This window comes from Salmo salar, chromosome ssa15 (assembly GCF_905237065.1).
Source record: "Salmo salar chromosome ssa15, Ssal_v3.1, whole genome shotgun sequence".
Lineage (NCBI taxonomy): Eukaryota > Metazoa > Chordata > Actinopteri > Salmoniformes > Salmonidae > Salmo > Salmo salar.
The window spans coordinates 68,867,510-68,882,604 of NC_059456.1; the positions used below are offsets into that span (position 1 = coordinate 68,867,510).

A 15,095-nucleotide genomic window follows, 5' to 3' on the forward strand; every position below is an offset into this window, starting at 1 on the left:
TTAATGACCAAACGCTCATATTTCTGTGTGTTTATTGTATTATAATTAAGTCTATAATTTGATATTTGATAGGAGGAGTCTGACTGAGCGGTGGTAGGCAGCAGCAGGCTCGTAAGCATTCATTCAAACAGCACTTTCCTGCGTTTGCCAGCAGCTCTTCGCAATGCTTGGAGCATAGCGCTGTTTATGACTTCAAGCCTATCAACTCACGAGATTAGGCTGGCAATACTATAGTGCCTATAAGGACATCCAATAGCCAAAGGTATATGAAATACAAATGGTATAGAGAGAAATAGCACTATAAATTCATATACACAACCTAAAACTGGGAATATTGAAGACTCATGTTAAAAGGAACCACCAGCTTTCATATGTTCTCAGCTATTTTACATGGTACATATTACATTTTTACTTTCTTCTCCTTATGTATTATATTAAGTTCAAATAAGAGTGTTCATTCAGTATTGTTGCAATTGTCATTATTACAAATATATATATATATATATATATATATATATAGAAATCGGCCGATTAATCGGTATCGATTAATAGGTCTTCCGTTTCTTGGCAATTTCTCGCATGGAATAGCCTTCATTTCTCAGAACAAGAATAGACTGACGAGTTCCAGAAGAAAGTTCTTTGTTTCTGGCTATTTTGAGCCTGTAATCGAACCCACAAATGCTGATGCTCCAGATACTCAACTAGTCTAAAGAAGGACCGTTTTATTGCTTCTTTAATCAGAACAACAGTTTTCAGCTGTGCTAACATAATTGCAAACATGTTTTTTAATGAATAATTAGCCTTTTAAAATGATCAACTTTATTTGCTAACACAATGTGCAATTGGAACACAGGAGTGATGGTTGCTGATAATGGGCCTCTGTATGCCTATGTAGATATTCCATAAAAAATGAGCCGTTTCCAGCTACAATAGTCATTTACAACATTAACAATGTCTACACTGTTTTTCTGATCAATTTGATGTTATTTTAATGGTCAAAAAAATGTGCTTTTCTTTAAAAAACAAGGACATTTCTAAGTGACCCTAAACTTTTGAACGGTAGTGTATATGGCTAACTAAGCAGCCCATATGATAGCGCAGTACTTGTAGACAAGTACAGGAAAGCAGCGCCACCGAAGAAAGGAGAAACCAGCCATCAAACCCGAGTTAGTAAGTAGCCTATATTTGGTAGAGCGCGCACGGTTCGCCTTGCTCCCTCCGACAGTCAAACAAACAGGGAGATTGAGATTTTTTCCCATGAAAGTAACACAAAGTAATATAACATTACTTTCCACACAAAGTGACATTGTAAAGTAACACATTACTTTTTGCTAAATATAACGATATTTCGTCATATGTTGAATTAGGACAAGGAAAAGAAGCACCTGCTTTACACAAGAACATAATGAGTCATTGGGGAACGGATTGGATCTTTGCTTTAGAGACAACCCTAGTACTCTACTCTCCCCTCTCTCACCCCTCCCTCTATATGATTTAACTCAGATTCAATTTGTTCTGCCCACCCATATGTAAAGACTGTGAAAAGAGAAGAGAGAGAGAGAAAGAGGGAGGGAGGGAGATTTGATCTGCTTACGTTCTTCCTGGAGATGTTGCGCACATCGTGCACATACTGGATTCTTCCTTCATGTCGGACGACGCCCACCGATATGGAATCTTCACACACCTCTGACGCAATATAATGGTCCACTTTGAATCCTAGGTCTCGTAGCACTAAGTATCCTAAACACACACAGGTAAACATATGTCAAGATATTTTTTGCGGGTTCTGAATACTAAACTTGAGTAATGCATTGACACCTATGCGCGCACACACACACACACACACACACACACACACACACACACTTACCAGTGGCGATGCCATCGAACAGTGAGAGCACGCGGATGGGGCGCCTCTGTTCTGCAGGGACAGCCCGGTAGATCTTTGGGCTTTCCTGAGAAACATATAGACCAAATCAAAATGTTTATATAAACAAACACAGACACTGTATGTACTGTAGTAATGTTGCTAGGAGTGGGACCCTGAAGTTTTCCTGACCCTGTGACCTGACCAAGAAGAACGGCAGGCCCTAGATACTGTATGAGCTAAGTTAGTTTGGCCTCGGTACTGGGACAAGGGTCAATGTGAGGAGTTAACTAAAGCATCTTGATGGGACTCACAAACTCCTGGCCGTTGTCGTTGACAAAGAACTCCTGCAGCTTCATGCTCCAGTCATGGCGTCGTTTGAGCACGCCGTAGTTCTGCAGGGGCTGGCACATGAAGCAGCGCCACGGGTCCAGGTTACGGGCACTGTTTGACGCCCCTGCGCCCACCAGAATGTCCAGACAGTCGACACAGAAACACCTGCAGGGGAGGAGACAGACGGGTGTGATAAGGTTGAGGGGGGAGAAGGGGAGATGGACGAGTAGGGGAGGGGAGAGGGAAGGGGTGGAGGGAAGGCAGGGGGAGAGAGGGATATGGGGAAGAGAGTGGGGGAAGGGGAGGGAGGGAGAAGGGAGGAAAGGCAGGGAGTGAGAGGGATATATGGGGGAGGGGAGAAAGGGATATGTGGGGGAAGGGGAGAGAGGGATATGTGGTGAGAGAGAGATATGGGGCAGGGGGAGAGAGAGATATGGGGGGAAGGGGAGAGAGAGATATGGGGCAGGGGGAGAGAGAGATATGGGGCAGGGGGAGAGAGAGATATGGGGCAGGGGGAAAGAGAGATATGGGGGAAGGGGAGAGAGAGATATGGGGGGAAAGGGGAGAGAGAGATATGGGGGGAAGGGGAGAGAGAGATATGGGGGAAGGGGAGAGAGAGATATGGGGGAAGGGGAGAGAGATATGGCGGGAGTGGGAGAGAGATATGGGGGGAAGGGGAGAGAGAGATATGGGGCAGGGGGAGAGAGAGATATGGGGGGAAGGGGAGAGAGAGATATGGGGCAGGGGGAGAGAGATATGGGGCAGGGGGAGAGAGAGATATGGGGCAGGGGGAGAGAGAGATATGGGGGAAGGGGAGAGAGAGATATGGGGGGGAAAGGGGAGAGAGAGATATGGGGGGGAAGGGGAGAGAGAGATATGGGGGAAGGGGAGAGAGAGATATGGGGGGAAGGGGAGAGAGAGATATGGGGGAAGGGGAGAGAGAGATATGGGGGGAAGGGGAGAGAGATATGGCGGGAGTGGGAGAGAGATATGGGGGGAAGGGGAGAGACAAATATGGCGGGAGGGGGAGAGAGAGATATGGCGGGAGGGGAGGAAAGATATGGGGGGAGGGGGAGAGATGAAGAGAGAAAGCAGAGATAGAAAGCAGGTGGAACTAGTGGAAATAAAAGGTGACATCGAGAGGAAACATATACAGTGCCGTGAACAAGTATTTGCCCCCTTTCTGATTTTCTCTATTTTTGTATATTTTTTATACTGAATGTTATCAGATCTTTAACCAAAACCTAATATTGGATAATGTTTACAAATAACCCCAAAAATGTATACCTATTTTATTTATTTATTTAATTAACAAAGTTACGCAACAACCAATTCCCTTATGTGAAAAACTCAATAACTGGTTGTGCCACCTTTAGCTGCAATGAATGCAACCAAATGCTTCCTGTAGTTGTTGATCAGTCTCTAATGTCGCTGTGGAGGAATTTTGTCCCAGTCCTGCATGCAGAACTGCTTTAACTCAGCAATATTTGTAGGTTTTCAAGCATGAGCTGCTCGTTTCAAGTCCTGCCACAACATCTCAATTGGGATTAGGTCTGGACTTTTACTAGGCCATTCCAAAACTTCATATTTGTTGCTATTTAACCATTTTCATGTAGACTTGATTGTGTGTTTTGGATCATTGTCTTGCTGCATGACCCAGCTGCGCTTCAGCTTCAGCTCACAGGCGGATGGCCTGACATTCTCCTGTAGAATTCTCTGATACAGAGCAAAATTCATGGTTCCTTCTATTAAGACAAGTCGTCGTCCTGAGGCAGCAGAGCATGCCCAAACCATCCCACTACCACCACCATGCTTGATATGGTATGAGGTTATTACAGTGGAATTCAGTGTTTGGTTTTCGCCAGGCATAATGAGGCCCATGTCGTCCAAAAAGTTATACTTTTGAATCATCTGTCCATAGAACATTCTACCAAGAGTCTTGATGATCATCCAGGTGCTTTTTTTTGGCAAACTTGAGTCAACTTTTCGGATGAGATGGGTCCCATTACGTCTGGCAAAAACCAAACAGTACATTCAGTATAAAAAAATATGTAAAAATAGAAGAAAGAATACTTTTTCACAGCACTGTACATCTAATCAACAGGTTAGAGAGAAAGGAGAGTGAAAGAAAAAGTAGAAGCTGACTGAGAAGGCAGAACGTAAAAGAGGGTAATGAACTAAGATACAGCAGATTACAGTTAAGACGCAGAATATTACACTAATGACACAGTATAGATACAGCCTGTGTCCCAAATAGCACCATATTCCCTAGTGCACTACATTTGACCACAGCCAATAAAGTAGTGCACTGCACTTTTAGAAAAAAAGGGTTCCAAGAGCGTTCTTCAGCTGCCCCCTTTTTTGGTTCCACGTAGAAACCTCACTGGAAAGGGTTCTACCTGGAACCCAAAAGGGTTCTTCAAAAGGGTTCTCCTATGGGGACGGCCGAAGAACCTTTTCCGGTTCTAGAAAGCGCCCCTTTTTTCCCCTAAGACTGTATAAAAGGGACAAGGGCAGCATTTGGGCCATACTCGTAGAAGATTACCGAGAAACGGTTAATGAGGTGAGTGTTGAGTCCCACCTGCAGCAGTTGGCGTTCCCACACAGTAGCACCTCGCGCCCCCCGCAGCACACTGTGCAGTACGATTGGTAGCCGTCGTCATCATACATGTAGGAGATCTCCAGGTACACGTCCTACCACAGGCACGCAACAACACTCATTAACAACAATATCTAGACGCCAGTGTTGATTTACAGAACAAAACAAATACCACATTTCTTGACACCAGGATCTTTAACCAGTTCGAGCATGTATGGTGATGCAGGAAATCAAACAAGAATGCGAATACAAAGATCCTGTCACGCCCTGACCTGAGAGATCCTTTTTATGTCTCTATTTAGGTTTGGTCAGGGTGTGATTTGGGTGGGCATTCTATGTCTGTTTTTCTATGTTTGGGATTGCTTTGTTTCGGCCGGGTATGGCTCCCAATCAGGAACAGCTGTACATCATTGTTGCTGATTGGGAGTCATACTTAGGCAGCCTGTTTTTCCTTAGGGTTTTGTGGGTGAATATTTTCCTGTTTAGTTTTTGTAACCTGACAGAACTGTTTCTGGTTGTTTTTTGGTTTATTTTGTAAGTGATCATTCGGTCCATTAAAATCTTTCAAGATGAACACATCCTCCGCTGCACCTTGGTCTCATTTTGACGGCGGCCGTTACAGATCCACTATATACACAAAAGTATGTGGACACCCCTTCAAATGAGTGGATTTGACTATTTCAGCCACACCTGTTGCTGGTAGGTGTATAAAATCGAGCACACCACCATGCAATCTCCATAGACAAACACTGGCAGTAGAATGGCCTTACTGAAGAGCTCAGTGGCTTTCAACGTGACACCGTCATAGGATGCCACCTTTCCAACAAGTCAGTTCGTCAATTTTCTGCCCTGCTAGAGCTGCCCCGGTCAACTGTAAGTGATGTTATTGTGAAGTGAAACATCTAGAAACAACAACGGCTCAGCCGCGAAGTGGTAGGCCACACAAGCTCACAGAATGGGACCGCCGAGTGCTGAAGCTTGTAGCACATAAAAATAATCTGTCCTCACTACCGAGTTCCCAAACTGCCTCTGGAAGCAACGTCAGCACAAGAACTGTTCGTCGGGAGCTTCATGAAATGGGTTTCCATGGTCAAGCAGCCGCATACAAGCCTAAGATCACCATGCGCAATGCCAAGCGTCGGCCGGAGTGGTGTAAAGTTCACCGCCATTAGACTCTTGAGCAGTGGAAACACGTTCTCTGGAGTGACGCTTCACCGTCTGGCAGTCCCGACGGACAAATCTGGGTTTGGCGGATGCCAGGAGAATGCTACCTGCCCGAATGCATAGTGCCAACTGTAAAGTTTGGTGGAGGAGGAATAATGTTCTGGGCCTGTTGTCTGTTTTTCATGGTTCGGTCTAGGCCTCAGTTCCTGGGAAGGGAAATCTTAACATCTGTGTATTTTAAACACAGAGACCAAAGTCCACAGACACAAAGGCACTGCTCTGGGACACATTGTATAACACATTGACAAAGCTGTAAATTGACATCAACATCACTGCAATTGTACCAGTCACTCACCATGCACCCATTGCACTTAACAAGGGGCTGAACCATAGCTATTTGAACTATGATGGAACCGGGCCCATAACAACAAAGCTGCTAATAATAAAGAGAATGCTTGAGCCAATAGTTTCTATAAGAACTTACTGAGACCTTGATAAATATGGATAAAGGCCATTGCTTCAGAAACCCAATAAGATAATGTGATTAGACCTGGGTTCAAAAATGATTTGCAATCCTTACAAATCTTCTAGCTGGGCTTAATTGTGCTTTCCTGGAGCAAATAGAATAGTCACAACGCCACAAACCTTGCCCCTCTGGCACTCCATACAAGCTAAAGCAAACTCTAAAAGTATCTGGCAGATTTTGAATAGTAATTGAACCCAGGTCAGGATGAGATTACGTCATATGATCATGTAGTGAACATTCACACACCTGTGGTAATGATCTATTGGACTGAAGGTATGTCAATAGAAGCAGTCAGCCAGGCCTGGTATCGATGCTTCTAGTCCCTTACACAAGAGAGACAGGCCTAGGCATGTCTCACTCTTAAGTTCTGAACACAGTGGTTCTATTGACAAAATAGCTCTAGATGACTTCTGTGGAAAAGTCTTCTTCCAGAGAGCCGCACAAACACGTGAATAAACACTATCCCCCAGCGCAGGGATTCAGGATCGGATTATATGTTTAGGTAGGTAGGTGTCATTCACCTCAGGGTGTCCTGACTCTTTCAATGGGATCTAGACTCAGTGGCAGTTGGTAAAGATGGCTGTGTGAGACTGATGACAGTGATGACAGTGTAAAGGTAATATAGGTGTATTTCTTGTCAGCGTGCCATTTCTGAATGAGAGGGCAATAGAGAAGTGCACTAACCTTGCATGCTTGGCAAAGGCCTCCTTCAAAAAGTGGGTGGAAGGTTGCCACTCTTGTCTTCCCGCAAGAGAGGCAAAAGTCTGCACGAAACAAATATGAGATAGACGAAGACTTGACGAAAACACTTTTCGCAGCTCATGTTCAACAGCTACGGTGTCTTCAGAAAGTATTCATACCCCTTGACTTTTTCCACATTTTGTTGTGTTACAGCCTGAATTTAAAACGGGTTGAGGTGTTTTTTAGTCACTGGCCTACACACAATACCCCATAAGGTCAAAGTGTTTAAAAAAATAAATAAAATAAATGAATACAAAATGAAAAGCTGAAATGTCTTGAGTCAATAAATAGTCAACCCCTTTGTTATGGCAAGCCTAAATAAGTTCAGGAGTAAAAATGTGCTTAATAAATTGCATGGACTCACTCTGTGTGCAATAAAAGTGTTTAACATGATTTTTTAAATGACTACCTCAACTCTACCACACACATACAAATATCTGTAAGGTCCCGAGGGTGGAACAGTGATTTTAAAACACAGATTCAACCACAAAGACCAGGTAGGTTTTCCAATGCCTCGCAAAGAAGGGCACCTATTGGAAGATGGGTAAAAAAAAAGAAGCAGACATTGAATATCTCTTTGAGAATGGTGAAGTCATTAATTCCACTTTGGATGGTGTATCAATACACCCAGTCACCACAAAGATACAGGTGTCCTTCTTAAGGATTTCACCATGAGGTCAAAGGTGATTTTAAAATAGTTACAGAGTTTAATGGCTGTTATAGGAGAAAACTGAGGATGGATCAACAACATTGTAGTTACTCCACAATACTAACCTAAATGACAAGAGTGAAAGGAAGGAATGGGTGGGTGAGGAAGAAAATAACAATTGAATTCATTTTGAATTCAGGCTGTAACACAACAAAATGTGGAATAAGTCAAGGGGTATGAATTCTTTCTACAATATCTGAAGGCCCTTGTATGTCAACTAGAAAGAAATATCTGAAACTAAAAGGAGAACGTACCTTCTATACTTCTGTTATTCTTCAAAACTTCATGCACCATTTGTTCTGAAGGGCAGAGAGGAGAGAGAGACACATGCAGGTCAATAATTAAAGACAGGTATTGAGTCACATGAATAATAACATGCCATAGCAATAAATCACAGACGACTCCAGGATCGTATTCATTGGGGCATAAAGTGTTAGAAAAATGTTGCAACGGAAATGGGAAATTAGTGTTTCTTATAGGACCAATCCATGTAGTCCCCCCCTGTTTCTGTTTTCTTCCATTTGGTGACTAATAAATACGACCCTGATAACCCCAGGTTGACCCGTTTGGTTGACCTCTGACCTCGACTGTAGACCTCCTCTGGGCCGCTTTTGGCCTTACACAGGCTGATGCGGGGCCTCTTGGCTGTCGGGAAATACTCTGTCAGACTGACGTCCAAAACCTGGTGGTTCAACGTGTTGCTATCTGGAGAGGACAAACCCAGACACACACACAGACAGACAACCGTCAAAGCATGTAGAAGAAAGTACACTGTACCTAAAATACTCTACAAATATATGTAATATTACTGTATACCAGTTGATATTACTGTGAATTATTGGCCAAGTAATACTGGTCCACTAGACCCGACAAACCCATTGAACCCTTACCTACGGAGTATGGTGGATGACATAATGAAACATACTAAACAGGAGACAACCCTTAACCACCCTAGTGTGAGTACCGGTCTTTTCTGCTAACATTCCACTCCTTGTCATTGCAAAAGAGACTGGCCTTCTGGCAATCTCAACGTTCAACATGCGCTGTATTTACGGTGGAGTTGCTCGCTGGTTGTTGGAAATAACATTAATATTATCCAACATGTGGAGCTTCGGAAATAGAATTTGAATTTATAACAAAGTCAAAAACAAACATTTAGCTGTTAGCTAGGCAAGTTGTGGTATTTTTAGGTTTACAATCAAAACTAAGACGACATTTTGTGGTTGGGATTGCAGTATGTATTTAGTTTGAGAATTTAGATGTATGCTAGCAACTTTGGTCATCACTAGCTACCACAGCCACAAAGTCATAAACCCCATCTACTTCTAACACTTCTCTTGTTAAAATCTGATTTTAAACCACAGGAGGCTGGTGGCATCTTAATTGGGGAGAACGGGCTAGTGGTAATGGCTGGAGCGGAATCAGTGGAATGATAGCAAATACACATGGTATCCATGTATTTGATGCCTTTCCATTTGATCCGTTCCAGCCATTACTATGAGCTGTCCTCCCCTCAGCAGCCTCCACTGTTTTAAACCTAAACCCAACCCTAACCTCAACCCTAACCTTTTCATACATTTTTACGATCTAGGCCATTTTGACTTTGTGGCTGTGGTAACTAGTGGAAACCGGAGCACAGGAAGTGGATTAGCTAAAGGAACAGGTACCTAGGCTATAACCACCCCTCCTCTCTAATGAAATACCAACATGCCACCATACAGTTAACCGATCATGTGAGAGAGAGAGGAGAGGCAGATTAGGATGCCAAGTAGAGACAGGAATAAATTACGTAAGTCTTCTAATAAAAGTATTTAATTAAAAACGTGTCATATTGATAGAGAGAAAGTAATGGTGGAACTCTTAAATATGTCAGCAACTATTGTCTCAGCACTAACTGGGGCTATCGTTTAAAGCCACAATATGTAACTTTTTTGGGCGACCCGACCAAATTCACATAGAAATATGAGTTATGGATCTGTCACTCTCAAGAAGCAGTAGATCTGTTATATATGCGCTATTTCTAAGCTTCCCGTTCATAAATGTTGATATTGCGTCTTTTATTTTTCGATTTTGTACACCAGCTTCAAAAAGCTGAAAATATAATATTTTTGGTTATTGAAAATATATTTCACAGCGGTTTAGATGGTACAATAAAATGAAAGCACCTGAACTACTAGAATTTTAGCAACAAAATGGCGGAGCAATTTCTGCATATTGCACCTTTAAGTTGGGTGCTATAACAGCCATCTATTGGACTACATATGTACTTCCTAGGCACATTCACAATTACTGTATGATGTGAAAACTAAAACATTGATTCAAGGGATCATTCGCATTTGAGAAGTTTCAACAACAGAACAACTCTAAAAAGTTAACTATCCCTTCAACGTGCCCATATTAGACAAGATAGGACAGGAGAAAACCCCAGCCATGACATTTAGACCTTATATTGGCTTTGGTTGGTGAGTCTCACCAGGGTTGTCTGTGGGTTTGAGGCCTTCTTGGCCCTTAGGCAGGAAGCCCCCGATGGCCCAGTCCAGCATGGGCTTGACTTGGTCCTCTGGCCCCTCTGATTCACACTGAGGGAACGTCTTCTCAGCACGCAGACTTGCCATCTGAGAGAGAGGGGGGGAAAGGGAGGGGGGGAAAAGGAGAGAGGGAAGGGAGGTAGGAGAGGGAGGAGGTTAGGGGGAAGAAAATAAGAGATGGAAGGGAGAGAGAAAGTGAGAGGAGAGGGGGGAAGAGGGGCAGAGAGAAAAATGGAGCTGAGAAGAGATGATTGACAGCCTTGATAAACAAACAGATGATCAGACAGGCAGGTACTCTATACAGACAGTCAAGCACACGAGAGACCAAACAGACCTGGTAGACAGAGACAACAGACTGAACTAGGCTACTACAAGAAGGGGCTTGTGCTCGCAGACAGACAGACAGACAGACAGACAGACAGACAGACAGACAGACAGACAGACAGACAGACAGACAGACAGACAGACAGACAGACAGACAGTCAGTCAGTCAGACAGGGAAACAGGCAGACCGACACCTCACTAGACACACAAGTCTTCCTCTCTCTGTCTCGCTCTATCTCACAAAGGCGGACAGGTCATCCCAACCAGAGAAAAGAGTCAAACAAACACAAACACACAAAAGAACAAGACAAGGAGACAAGAACAAGTAGGGTCAGCCCGCTCATTAGGCAGGATTAGGCAGCATTTTCTGAGCACGGGAATTTTCTGAGCTAAACTGGCCAAGAAGCACCTCCAACAACACATAAAACCTCACATAATTCTGCTAAAAAACAATGACAATTTCTCTCAACCAGTGGCATTATGGGCTTTTTAGGTGAGCGCTGACGCCGCCTTGGGATAAGCAGTACCCACTTTGTCAAAGGGAAGGACGCAAAATATTTATTTTGTCCATTCCCAGCGTGCTTCTCCAGGGTGCTGTTGGAGAGATTCATCTCTGCAGCGCTCAACCAACGTTCCGTCCCAAAAACGATCTAACATAAATCATGTATCAGATATAGCATATGGTAGACAAGAGTAGGCTATGCGGCCTTTTCTGTAGCCTACAGGCTGGAGATAAAATGAATGACAATGCAAAGAGACGGAAACATCGTGTTTCTCCGATCGAATAGCCTAACCTAAATGGCGGCCAATCAGATAAAGAACGCGCTGAGATGTTAACAAACAACATGTCCTAAACACAGGACAGGTAAAATGGACAATCAGGCTACTCATAACTGCTGCTGACCAGGCATTTCATCCCGTGGGCTAAATTGCCATGATCAGTGGTTTCAAGTACGTATCCTTATATTTTTTGACGAGCTGATCATAGCGAAAAAGTAAAATATTGATTCAATATTTTAGCATTTCTCGCTGTGTAAACGCATGGCAAATAGGCTCAGGATAACTTATTTTTCAATTTTTTTATTTAACCAGGCAAGTCAGTTAAGAACAATGACGGCCTAGGAACAGTGGGTTAACTGCCATGTTCAGGGGCAGAATGACAGATTTTAGCCTTATCAGCTCGGGGATTTGATCTAGCAACCTTCTGGTTACTGCCCCATCGCGCTAACCACTAACGCTGACGTCTTCTGGACGTCTTTTTTGAGGTTGTTTTACAAACGGTAGGCCTACCACAAAGATGGACACTCCTCAAATTAGGCGACACTGTAGGCCATACCTCAGTAAGCACAGAACAATGCCTTTGGACGTCTTTTTTTGGTGCAGTCCAGACGGCCTTGATTTCCACGTCCACAGAAGTTGGTTTTTGGTCCGGTCCGGACCAAATCTGAACCAATCATAGATGGCTATGTTCGGTTTAGATCTGGCCTTAATTTCAACGTCCACGGACATAGATTTTTGGTCTATAAATTATGTATTGGTCTATAAATTATGTTTTTTCATTCAGAACCAAAAATTAACCTTATTTCAACATCCGGAAAATAAGAATTTTCACCTTTCATTCAGAACCTAAATTTAAGCTAACTTCAAAGTCTGGAAAATATGTATTTTAGACTTCTTTTCAACGTCATGTCTGTCTGTCTGTCTGTCTGTCTGTCTGTCTGTCTGTCTGTCTGTCTGTCTGTCTGTCTGTCTGTCTGTCTGTCTGTCTGTCTGTCTGTCTGTCTGTCTGTCTGTCTGTCTGTCTGTCTGTCTGTCTGTCTGAAGATTATTAACAGCTCCTTGTATTGAGAGACTGATAAAGGAACTGCAGGGAAAGCAAGGCCCTGTATTGACTTTATTGTGCAGTGCTTTATCACACACCCACACAGGCAACCACAGTTATATGGCATGCACACAGGCACACACACACACACACCTGACATGAAGGAAGATAGGCACTAGGCAGGTAAGTGTTAAACCACACACACACACACCTGCCACCAAATGAAGGAAGGTAGGCACTAGGCAAGTAAGTGTTAAACCACACACATATAGCCTTTCTCACTCTGTCACATTCTTCTTCATCCCCCCCTCCTCCTCCTCCTCCTTCCTTACCTCCAGTGCCTGGAAGATGGCCCTGCGGTAGGATGTCAGCTTGGTGTAGGAGGCCTGGTTGAAGAACTTGGGGAAAGCAGTGATGGAGTCCAGCTTGTCAGCAGACACCTGGAGGAAGGATGATGAGTGGAGATATGGAGGGTTAAACGCTCATTCATTGCTTTACTGTAAAACAACGTCCGCATTCACATAGGGGGGAATTCCGACACAAGTTAAGCATGGGCGTGGAATGGAATTCCCTTTTTTACGCCCTTTTTCTCTCTATGAATATTCTGACCCTTATAACTTCAGCATGAGAAGAGCATGCTATTCACTCGCTATTGGTTTGGGATGTAGATGGAATAAATGAAGGTGTAGCGGAGGTGTTGTCTACACATACTCCCTATTCTGACCTTTACTTAATTCCCTAATTAATTCCACCACCTTTACTCGCCAGGAAACTGTAAATAAGGTCTAGCGAACCGACCGGTTCCAAGTGGGGGACAAAAACATCTACACCATTCTCCACGCACTGTCATTTACAACTTGATAAGAGCTGGTGATAAAAACTAGGTAAATGATGAGGGAATTGTAAATATAAATGCTTTAGATCTATTTTAGATCTATTTTAGATCTATTTTACCTTATGATCTCTGGGGAAAAAATGTGAAACTTGTCATATGGCAGCTAACTGAAGCATATCAACATATCAACTTTCCCAAAGTAAAGTTTATGAAATGCTGTGCCATTATGCAGCATTTAAATTGTACAGCCTTTTAACTTGCAGGGATAGGCACTCTCTAATGTCTTAATTATAGGCTACCGCGACTTTCTCTGTTTCCGATTTCTATCATGTTAAATATTAACTATCAGTATCGACTGTCTATCAGTATCGACTGTCGGAAACCAGATATTCAACTGCCAATTTACTATTAGTTCCCTTCAGTTGGTATAGCCTACATTATCATTTAATTACATTGTTTTGTTTACCTTCATTTCCTTCCTCTGTAAACGGTTGTGACGACCTCACAACTGTTTACAGAGGAAGGAAATTAAGGTAAACAAAACAACGTAATTAAATAACATACTGCCAAATTCTCTAAAACGACGTTGGGGCAGCTTATGGTAGAGAAATTAACATTCAATTCTCTGGCAACAGCTCTGGTGGACATTCCTCCAGTCAGCATGCCAATTGCATGCTTCTGTGGCATTGTGTTGTGCTACAAAACTGCACATTTTAAAGTGGCCTTTTATTGTCCCCAGCACAAGGTGCACCCGTGTAATGATCATGCTGTTTAATCAGCTTCTTGATATGCCACACCTGTCAGGTGGATGGATTATCTTGGCAAAGAATAAATCCTCACTAACAGGGATATAAAAAATGTGTGCACATTTTAGAGAAATCAGCTTTTTGTGTGTATGGAACATTTCTGGGATTTTTATTTCAGCTCATCAAACACTTTACATGTTGCGTTTATATTTTTGTTCAGTGTAGATGGCTTTCCTTCATTGATCCCTAATTATTCTGAAGCCGGTCGCTCGATATATTCTAGTGAGTCTATTGACAAAATTTGAACTAAACGATACATCGTATTTAAAGGGATGTCATTGGAAACACTTATCTTCCTGTATCTTGTTAGACTACAAAACATAGAGACGTGCCATCATATGTTGATGTTGGGGTGGTGCTGGAGATGATGAATATGTCTTTGAAAAATATGTAGAAAAATTATGACATTTCCCTTTGAAATAAAAATGTACTGAAAACCCAACTGAATGAAAACTCCATGAGAAAATCTGGTTGGCTAGCAAGTGGGAGGGTTTTCAGCGGCTGAAGGAAATGTATTCAAAGCGAGAAGAGGCGTCACAGGGGCACGTGCCCCCTGAGAATTGTCCTTTTAGAAGAGATGCAAAGAAGCATATTGTTTCAACACAAAAAAATACACTAGTCAGGTGGATACAGACAGCTCAAGAGGTATGATTAATATTTTTGTCACAGAATGAAGCATAATAATTATAGCTCTAGACAGCAGGAAAAAGCTGTTTCAGGTGTTTGAAAAATTCTACAACTTACGAACTGGGGGGTGGCGCACAGCACCCTTCTGGACCACCCCCCAGCCATCCTCACGTAGTAGTTTGTGCCCCATCAAATTCTTGGGGTGCATGATGCC

The 15,095-nt window shown here is 43.0% G+C and overlaps 1 protein-coding gene across 3 annotated transcripts in view; it reads right to left on the bottom strand.

Moving 5' to 3' along the window:
- The window catches only part of LOC106572254 (DNA (cytosine-5)-methyltransferase 3B), a 66,355-nt gene that overhangs the window by 29,124 nt on the left and 22,136 nt on the right, over positions 1-15,095 (bottom strand). For 2 of the 3 annotated variants that reach the window (XM_045695994.1, XM_045695995.1), the window contains exons 8-16: positions 12,946-13,053; positions 10,413-10,554; positions 8,522-8,644; positions 8,194-8,238; positions 7,174-7,253; positions 4,782-4,894; positions 2,182-2,365; positions 1,871-1,964; positions 1,595-1,740 (exon numbers count right to left, since the gene is read on the bottom strand). In XM_045695994.1, the coding sequence (XP_045551950.1) occupies positions 1,595-1,740; positions 1,871-1,964; positions 2,182-2,365; positions 4,782-4,894; positions 7,174-7,253; positions 8,194-8,238; positions 8,522-8,644; positions 10,413-10,554; positions 12,946-13,053 (1,035 nt within the window). The remainder of the gene's footprint in view (positions 1-1,594; positions 1,741-1,870; positions 1,965-2,181; positions 2,366-4,781; positions 4,895-7,173; positions 7,254-8,193; positions 8,239-8,521; positions 8,645-10,412; positions 10,555-12,945; positions 13,054-15,095) is intronic. The other variant, XM_014146292.2, reaches the window with a different exon arrangement.